This window comes from Cariama cristata, unplaced genomic scaffold, assembly GCF_000690535.1.
Source record: "Cariama cristata isolate BGI_N322 unplaced genomic scaffold, ASM69053v1 scaffold19096, whole genome shotgun sequence".
NCBI classification, from domain to species: Eukaryota; Metazoa; Chordata; class Aves; order Cariamiformes; family Cariamidae; genus Cariama; species Cariama cristata.
In genome coordinates, this window is record NW_009622941.1 from 366 (window position 1) to 10,296 (window position 9,931).

The 9,931-nt window shown below is 35.9% G+C and overlaps 1 protein-coding gene across 1 annotated transcript in view; it reads left to right on the forward strand.

The window, feature by feature from the left end:
* Nucleotides 1-86: 86 nt before the first annotated feature.
* PHF14 (PHD finger protein 14) overlaps nt 87-9,931 on the forward strand; it is a gene marked incomplete at both ends in the record, with an annotated part of 72,522 nt that continues 62,677 nt past the window's right edge. The window contains one exon of the mRNA XM_009702544.1: nt 87-197. Coding sequence (XP_009700846.1) covers nt 87-197 — 111 coding nt within the window. The remainder of the gene's footprint in view (nt 198-9,931) is intronic.

Below are 9,931 nucleotides of genomic sequence, written 5' to 3' on the forward strand. Positions count from 1 at the left end.
GCCTTTCCTTTTAATTTAAATATCTTTAACGATGCTGAGTGTTCATTATGCCACCTGGTAACAATACTATGGGTTTTTTTCTGCAGTGGACCGCAGTTCGAAGAGGAGACAAGTGAAGCCTTTGGCAGCTTCGCTGCTGGAAGCTTTAGATTATGATAGCTCTGATGACAGTGATTTTAAAGTTGGAGATGCTTCAGGTAAATATGCTTCCTCATCTCCTCCGTTCAGAATTATCTCATTTTTGTTTTATGGTTGCTCATTTAATATAATGGGAAACAGAATGCTCTTAGTGAACTGTTGGGACTTGGAGCTACTTGAAGTTCAGTGACTCAGTTGGATAACTGGAAAGTCTTATGCTGTGGATAAGAAACAACTGATTAAGCAAAACATCCATACAGTACTTCAGTTGCAATTAATTTTCTCAACTGAAATCTCATGATTATCAAACAAGTTTTGTCAGAAGCTTTTGAGTAGCTTCTGTGCTGTCTACCTGAGCTATATCTATTGCTTTTTACTTCTTGAATGTAGAGGTAGCTTTTGAAATATTCACTGCATTTAGTATTGAAATAAGACTGTTCTAAAGCCATTTTGTTTTGAATCAGTCTGGATAACATTTTGTTGTGGACTTAAGAACTTGCCTCTTTCTCAAGGTTAATTCCACTCGGCAAGTGAAAAGTTTAAGCAGAAAGATAATCTGTTCAGGTTTTTATTGTTTTTTTACAATAGACAAACTTAAGATGTCCATTCAGATAGCTATGCAGGAAGGTGTATGTATTTCATACTAGAAGGAAGGCCTTGACTCAAAGTGTTTCTGTTCTGCAGTCTTTTCTATGTGTACAGATTCCTATATCTGCAGTGAACATCCACAGAAAGTGAAAGTAAAGAAGATGCCAAAATAAAATTAATAAATTTAAGTATATTGGAGAGAAGGGAAAGAACGGGCAGGACCATGTTTGTGCATAAACTGAACATTGGACGTTCTGTGGCATATGCTCAAGGAAATAAGCAAAGAGATGCAGGATGTGTAAGATGTAAGGGAAGCATTATGACAGCTTGTCAAATAACTTTACTTTGTTATTTCTGCACTGGGGATGCTGATCTATGTTTTTGTGTGAATGTATCATGCAAAAATATTCCCAAGCTCCATTTAAAGGCTTATTTTTTTAACACCTGGCAAGCTTCTCCTTATTAATAAACTTAAAAATGCTTAATAATCATTTCTGCAGTGCTAATTTTAAGATATGCCCTAATGCTCCTTGTTTTTTTTTCCCAAGCTTAGACATATTTCCCTTGGTTGGTCTGGTAGAAGCAGGCTGCAATGACTTAAGAGAGTAAAACTGATGTTTTCTTGCCAATTTCATGCTAAGTTTTTTTTGCAGGTTTGTTTCACTTACCTTTTTAAATCTCGTTTTGGGGATTTTCGATCCTTTCTTTTGAGTAAGGGCACTGCCTTTTGTAAAGACAATTTGACATAAAAGGAAATTATTTTTAGTTCCCAAAGAAAATCTCCCTATTCTGGAGGGAGTAGGCAGTAGGGTAGGCAGGATTTAAGGGAAAAGGACAGTTGGAAATGAAGTATGGGAGATCAACACATAATTCAGAGCAATATATTATTTGATTAAAAGACAATCATTAATTACTTAAAAATAGTGAATAAAGCTTCCTGACTCAACTGTGTCTAAATGCAGAAGATTCGTTTGTAATTGATATCCTCTTTGACTTTTAGAATATCATATGTACACATGGTGGGGGGATGAGTGTTAGCCTTGATAGTATTTCAATTTCAGTTTCATTTTGAGGAAGTTGGATGGGTTTTCCCTTTAAAAAGCAGCACTGAATTGAAACAAGGATATAAGAAAAAACAAAGTTGTACTTATAAAATGTTTTTCTAATTACCATTTTGTGTTCATATATCTCATACAGCATTGTTTTAACATTTCAGAACCTATATCTATCACTTGTAGTAGAATTAATGTTCTGTTTAATAAAATGTAAAATTTAGTGAAAACACTTCGAAACAGCAGCAGAGTTTGACATTTTACACTTTATTCAAAGATTTTCAATGAAAGGAGAAACTTGTGAGGGTTTGGAGAAGCTAGGGAATAGAAAGTTATTAAACACAGAACCTCTTAAGTTGGAAGAAAACAAATATTTCTTATGTGTAATATAAGTTAAATGACTAGTTGCAGGATATTTGAAACAGACATCTCTGCTGATTTAAAATGAAGCTGCTATAACATAGCCTTAAAGTTCATTGTACCTAGTCCATTTGGAGTCGGATGGAAGAGGTGCTGAAATAAAGGGACTTTTTTTTACACCCACACATCTATATAAATAAAATTGATAATTTCAAAGTTATATAAAGAATATGTATATACACACAGAAGCAACCCTACTAGACAGATTCTGGATTTTTACTAATGGAAAACAGGTTTTCCTTTTTGTCACTGTGGATTCAGCCTTCAAGGCATAATGTGTCTTTCTCTAGTACCGTCAGGGCTGTTGCTCTTTTTCTTCCTTCAGTGACCGTAGAGGTCTCTCCATGTGCAGCCTGTTGCAAAGCAGTATTTAGTATTTGTTTGAATTCAGAATTTCATTGCATAGTTTGCTTACAAAGGGAAATAACAGAAGGAAGAAGCAATCTTTCTACATTGAAAATGACCATAAATTCTTCTCATGCACTCAGAAAAATTCCATAGTATGGTAATTCCACAGCTCTGCAATGTATGTTTATTTGATTCACAAATACACATAGAGGTGTTTAAAAAAACAAATTTGAAAGTTAAAAGTTAAAGGACAATTTAAATACTGAATTAAAAGAATTCGGAAGTTGTTTACTCCCTGTTGATTATGTTCTATCCATATGTGTGAACTTTGGGATGTTAAGTGATATGTGCTAGTAGACAATACTGTGCAAGTCTAGGAGGACTAAACCCTGAATGTTTAAGCTTTTGCACGCATTCATTGTACTGTCAGATTTCTGGGAATGTGAGATGCAGTAAGGATTTGAGAAGTTGGTACTAAGCACTTTTAGGAAGGAATCAACATTTCTGAATTTTTATGTTCAGAGTCCTGATGCCTTGGTAAATTTTTTTCATTACAGAAAATATTTCTAATCACCTAACCACCATTTCCACTAAAAAAAAAATAATCCATAGGAGATACGGCCTTACAGTGTAGTTAATTTCTTTTCTTTTGGATTTATGTCACACCAATAGGCAATTACTGCCTTTTCCACTTTAAAGATCTCATCATTTTGACATCTCTTCAGGGAAACTGATTTTAGAACTGTTATATTCTTGTAAATTTACTTCAAGTAAATAACTCAGGCCTGTGGGCTTTTCATTATGTTAATATTGAATGAAGTAATTTTTTAATGACTTCTCTGTTTCTACATAATGGAAATTAGTAATGCCATATTTTAAAGTAATGTATTTTTCTGTCTTTTTATAAACATTTTGGAAAATTTATTCCTTAAGTGAGACTGTCATATGTAATCTTAATGTGGGATCAATCAAAAAAAATATCCCTTTGGAGTCAGAGCGTACAAATATGTGACTTGAAATGATGGGACTGTAATATACTCAACTAAAGTTTTTTTAATTATATGTTTCACAATACAGATCAGTTATTTGAAGTTTTCCTTTTAAGTTAACTAGAGCATACTTTGGGTTTTTTGTTGGTGGTTTTTTTTTTTTTCATTTAATGAGAACTGCTGGAGATACACTGGTGTTAGAAATCAGTGTATGGTTGTAGAGTAATTCCCAGCAGGATTCCAAATCAAGGATTTACTGCTTTTCTTCTCTCTTATCCGTGAAATCGGTCAGTTTTGACAGCTCATATACTGAAATTGCAATGATGCAGAGAAATGTAGTGTGATCTTTGAACAAGAATACTGTGTGAATTTAAGGACTGACTCTCTATCTCAGTGTATCTAAGAGTGTAGCTGAATACTGCCTAGAAGAACTGGATACCGTCACTACTTCAGCTACAAGTCTTGTAGACTAAAATTTTTAGAGACGTTTGTAAATCAATATTTTTTTGGTGTTGAGCGTGGAGCCTGACTTGGATAAATATAATGTACTATTACTGCAGTTGAGGTCAGTAGGAACTCTGTTTAAAACATGTAATGATCTATATAAATACATATATTAGGTATTCTGAAAAACTTGTGACTTGATCTGGAAATAAAAAGTTGGAAATATCTTTATCTTTCTGTAATTCATTTCCTCTTAGCACAATGGAGATTCTGCTTTTGCTTTCCTGTACAGGGTATTGTAATATAAAGAAGTGTTTGCGAAGCACCAAAATACTGTAGTGATAAACACTACTGAAATATCGATGAAGAAACTATTTAATACATTTGTTTTTGAAAATAAACTTAAATGATATGCAACAGAAAAGTTGTAGGGTGTTTCAGTAGGCAGTGAAGGTAAGAGAAAATACTGAGTAGCTAATCATCTGTAAATTAATACATAATTACACAATCTTAATTGTTACAGTCATTTCAAGGCTTAAGTTTGCAACTGTAATGTGTAGTCCCTCAGAGTGTAATTCCCAAGGGCTTTTTCCAATTGAAAAAACGGAAAATACGGGCATTCTGTTCTCTTGGGTTATCTTCGTCCCAAGTGAGATCTTTTATCCGTACATATGTCTACCACTCAAAGTAACACTTTGGAGTGACTGATGAGCATTTTGAACTTGCATTCTTTTTGGAAACACTGGGATTTCTGTTCTTCCGTGTGTTTACTAACAGCAGAGGAGTAACATAACAAATCTAGGTTTTCGTTCCAGTGTCTGGGCAGGGATTTAGTGATGGGATGATGTTTTCCCTCTGCTATGACTCTGTGTGTCTCGTCTTTCCAGTGTGTCCCTTACTCATTGACTTGGTGTCGTTCTGCTTGTTCAGCCATTCTTCAACAGGTTTGTCTTGGTCTCTTACTTTACTACTACTACTTTACTTTCTCTTGCATCTTTTTTTTGAGCTTAAGTCCATGTCTTGTGTATTTCCTGCCACATGGCAAGGGTTCTTCTGTGCTTTATTAACTCCAGCTTGGTGGGATGGTGTGTTTGCAGCCTGGCCACCTCTGAGAATCTAGACATACTCAGTGAGGATGGGATGTTTCCAGTGTTTCTTGAGCATATACTTGTTAAGTTGCTTCAGAGACTTAGACTTAGCATGTCCGAGACACATGTTCAACTGTCTCCCAGATGTCACTTCCCTTATACAAGATGTGAAACTCTTAGGTGTTTCTTGGAAAAATACATACTCCAGCTCACTATTCAATAATTTGTATTGGAATGCAATTTTATGGATTATTTAGGACTGCAGCTTTGCTGAGGGAAGCCATGGGGTGTGCATTACTTCATCCCACCCAAACAAATAAAGTTTGGTAACATTAAAACCAGGGAAACAGGGATATGTCAAGCAAATTCAGGAGGTAGGGTAACCAGTGCCATCTGTGTTATAACACTGTAAATAAGGCAGTCCCCAATGACTCAAGTCAAAGTTGGCAACCTCTATTTTTGAGTGCTTTTACAACTTGAAGAGACATCTACGGAAATGCTGTGTGATACAATTACTGCTAGTTTAGAAGTGAGGAGATTGCTCACTAAACAATTTTTGTTTATGTTCCTTTTCCATCCTTTTTTCTATTAAATTAAATACTTCTGAAATAAGTGTAATTGTGTATCAGTGATCATTTTAATTTCCTACTCTGCCCAGTCTACATCTGCAGCTAATACAGATTAGATACTTTTTTTCCAAAACATTATTTGAGAAGTGAATTGCTCTTCTTAGAGCAGTAATATCTTAATCTATGTTGGTTTTGTTTTGTATGTTCTTAATCATGTTAGTTTGGACAGTTCAATCTTTTTAGCTGGCAGCATTACCAGTATTGAATTGCTAGTAATCTACCAATGTTTAATCATCTACTTGACAAAACAGCATAGAAAGCCAGTGGTGTATATCTAACTGATGTTAGAGTCTCTTTTTTGGAGTTAAGTTGAACATGAAGTATTAAGCCTTTTCAGTTCCTGCTTTCAGTATAGTTATATCGGTCTTAGCATAATGGACTTCTGTGGCCTTAGTCCTATAGACTTAACGTGATCATGATTTTACCAGTTACACAATTCGGCTTTTGGCAATTTAAAAGTTCATATTTTCCATATATGATCTAGGTTTTCCTGCCTTATTTTTACATCCAGTTATTAATATGAGAACGTTATAGTTATTTTAAGCATTTCCTTAAGGTGTTTTGGAGTCTTTAAAATTATTTGCAATTTCTAAGTCAGATGTATACGAAGTAGAGCTGCTTTTACACGTTTGGTATAGCACATGTGCAAAGGAGTTTTTGTGACTCTGGAGCTCTTCTTGTAAGGAAGTTTGTGGGCAGAGGCTGTTGTTGACAAATACTTTTTGCAGCGCTTTCCACTTCCCCCATCTGTCATGATGCAGCAGCCTGAGTGAGGGATTGTACGTGGTGTGTAACATGCTGTTTCAGCAGAGATACATGGGTAATTTCATGTCATCATGTCAAAGATTTGTTGTCCATCTTGTGACTGGGAGAAGTGGGCTAAGAGACCACTAGACAGGGTGATGGTGATTGAGTGGCTTTAACCTCCAAAAGAATTAACCTCACCTGTAGCCTGTTTTTTCTTACTGCCCTTAAAAAGAGGGTACTGAGAAGCACACTGTGGGCTGGATGACTTTTCACATGATGACTGTAGATTATTGTTGAACGTTATTATTTAGTAGGAACAACTTGAGGCATGGTAGTTGTTTTCTGTATTGCATGCTCAGTTTTTCAGGTTTTTCACTCCTTTGCAATGTTCCAGGATCCTGGATTGTATTCTTTGTACGTAGCTTTGAGCACCTGAGTAAGACCCAACCAGACAGGACTCAGTGCAAAAAAGAAAAAAAAAAAAAAGAACTTTCTAAAATTATTCCAGATGCTTCTCTTCTGCTATCTGGAGTTGGTTAGGCTTTGTTAGTAGAAGAGGCAAGCTCAAAATCTAGTCCGTGATTTCCTTTAACTAGCTTATCCTTCAGTCTTCACTTAAAAACAAGCAATAAAGCTGCTTTTTGCAGAGCTGCTCGTTAAGCTAGATATGGCATTGAAGAGTTGGCATGTCTTCTGTGAGTGGGTGGCCATGTACTTAGGTAGGGTAGCACTTAGTCTCTGTATACATGGATTCTCTTAGAATGTAAAAAAAAATATTAAAAACGAAAATCACAGGGCACCATGTTTAAACTTAGTTGCAAAAAGGTCCTGCAAAACCTTGGGAGGATTTTTTTAAACCGTTGTAGTGATTTCAGTAGCTTTCCCTTGAAGTCTTGTGCATAGTACTATTATACAAGACTCCACAGCTGATGTGGATATTAGTAGTCGCTTTTGTTTATCTGTATTACACTTTTTTGTATGAGAATTCTGAAGCATAATGTTCTGTCCTGAAGAATTCCTCTCGGAATTACCCTCTTTGGATTTGACCTCCACCTGCTGTTGTGCTCAGTCGAGCTAAAGGTACAAGGTATACAGGAATAAATGACGCCTTTTTCATAACTGTTATCTCTCATATTTGCTCTCAGCGGAACTCTATATTCTTCACTATTTGATGGTGTATCTGGCTCCATCTTTCACTGAGAGTAGCTTGACTTCTCTCCAATAGGGAATGACATGATATGGTTACCAATTTGAAAAAGCCATTCTTTAGGAATTTATTTCAAGGAGAAAATTGTATACTACAGCCTTTTGCTAACTGAAAGTGCAGCTGACAGAAGAACACCTGCAAAAATAGCTGTTATCACAGAATAACTCTTTCTAGAAAAGCACCTGTCATGGTGGATGCATTCAGACAGAAGAGGGATGTCCCTTACTGTAGATATCTCTGGTGTGTACATGCATGCAGAAAGGAGAGTACAAAGCGTGATGTGCAGGCAGAAGGCAAAGAGAATTTGAAGGAGAGAAGTGAATAACGTTTATTTGTTCTCTGCTTTATATTGTTTGCATGACATAAACCAGCTAGAGAGTATTCTCGGTGTTGTGGTATTGATGTACAAGAATCACGATTGGTAAATTTAGAGTGCTGTTAAAGATCAAACTACACCCAGACTAAGATTCCCCCCTCCAATGAAGTGGAAGTTTAAATTCACAGGAAGTCTAAGCAAGTTTAGAAATTGAACAGCACAGTTAAAGCATCCAAACAAATTACTGTCATGGAGTTATGGTGGGGAAGTAAAACAAAAGAAAATAATGTAAGGTAACTTAAAAATCCAGTTAAATTAATTTTTAACATGGCAAAACCTATACTGCCTTATTTACAGTGAGACAAGTAGTGCACATTGGCACTCAGAACCTGTGAAATGGAATACAAAAATACATTTTGCTTTTAAATCTATTTAATCTATAATAGAAATATCTAGCATGAGAGTCTAGCTTTAGGAGTTACTTGTAAAGTGTTTATGAGAGCTGGTAAATATCATAGAATGGTTTGGTTTGGAAGGGACCTTTAAAGAACATCTAGGCCAACACCCTGCTGTGGACAGGAACATCTTCCACTAGACCGGGTTGCTTGAAGCCCCATCCAACCTGTCCTTGAACATTTCTAGTGATGGGGCATCCACAGCTCTGGGCAACCTGTTCCAGGGTCTCACCACTCTCATGGTAAAAAGTTTCTTCCTTACGTCCAATCTAAACCCTACCTTCTTTTGGTTTAAACTGATACCCCTTTTCCTGCCACTACAGGCCTTGGTAAAAGGTCTCTCTTTCTTAAAAGCCCCCTTTATATATCAAAAGGCTGCAATAAGGTCTCCCCGAAGCCTTCTCTTCTCCAGGCTGAACAACCCCAACTCTCCCAGCCTTTCTTTATAGGAGAAGTGTTTCAGCCCTCTGGCCGTTTTCGTGGCCCTTCTCTGGACCCACTCTAACAGGTCCATGAATATGTATCCAAACAAAGCTATTGTAATTTAAAAATAATTTTTTAGATTGCATATTAGTTAATACTGTTTTTTATTTCTTAGGCATGCCTGAAGAGTGTTCTGCTATTTCAGAAGCTCAGTTAATTATGTTGTACTTCCATTACTACCATTAAGGCTGGTAGGCATAAGGAAATGACTGACTGACTCTTCTCTCAAAAGACTGTACAATACCTTGTGTTACTGCATTCTTTTCTTTTTTTGTTCTGGCTCTCTAAAGGTTAGAATGTTTGCAGGAGACTTTTACTTTCTATTAGCTTGTAAGGGGGCTGATTAGTGTCCTGATCAGTAGTCATAGCACCGATGGATTTTTTTTTTTTTTTTGTTGATAATTATATAATCTCCTAATCAAATACTTCCACATACATGTGTGTGCAGAAAAAGACAAAACTGACCATTATATTGAAGTAACAACCGAGATACTGGCTAGTTATAGACAGTGTTCTGTGGGGTAGAAATAAATGCCATGTGAAATGTGTAGCACATTGACCCCGCTGTTTGTTTATTTGGCTTTATACAGAGATGGATCTGCATAGAAATTCTCTGTGTAAGGTGATACTGACTGGTGGTTTTTTGTGTGGTAACTAAAGCGATTAAGGAATTTTTGTATTTATTTATTTATTTTTAATTTGCAAGTATCAACATGTTTCTTTGCATCCATGTGACAGTGCATCAAGAACTTGGAGATGGTTCTGAACAAACTGAAAACTGTAGCCATTGCCTAATTGATCCCTGCATTGGATCAAGCAACTTTGAATTGTCTTGTTAATTAAAAAAATATTTTCGGAGTTTTTCTTTATTAAAACTAATACTGTGAATGAATAGTAGGTGAATATAGACAACAGATGATCAAAATGGATGTTGTTTCTAAAATTTAACAAGTTCACTTGTCATCTCTTACAATAGTTTTTACATGTACTTCATAGTACTAATGCCTTATTTTTGTGATTATCCCCC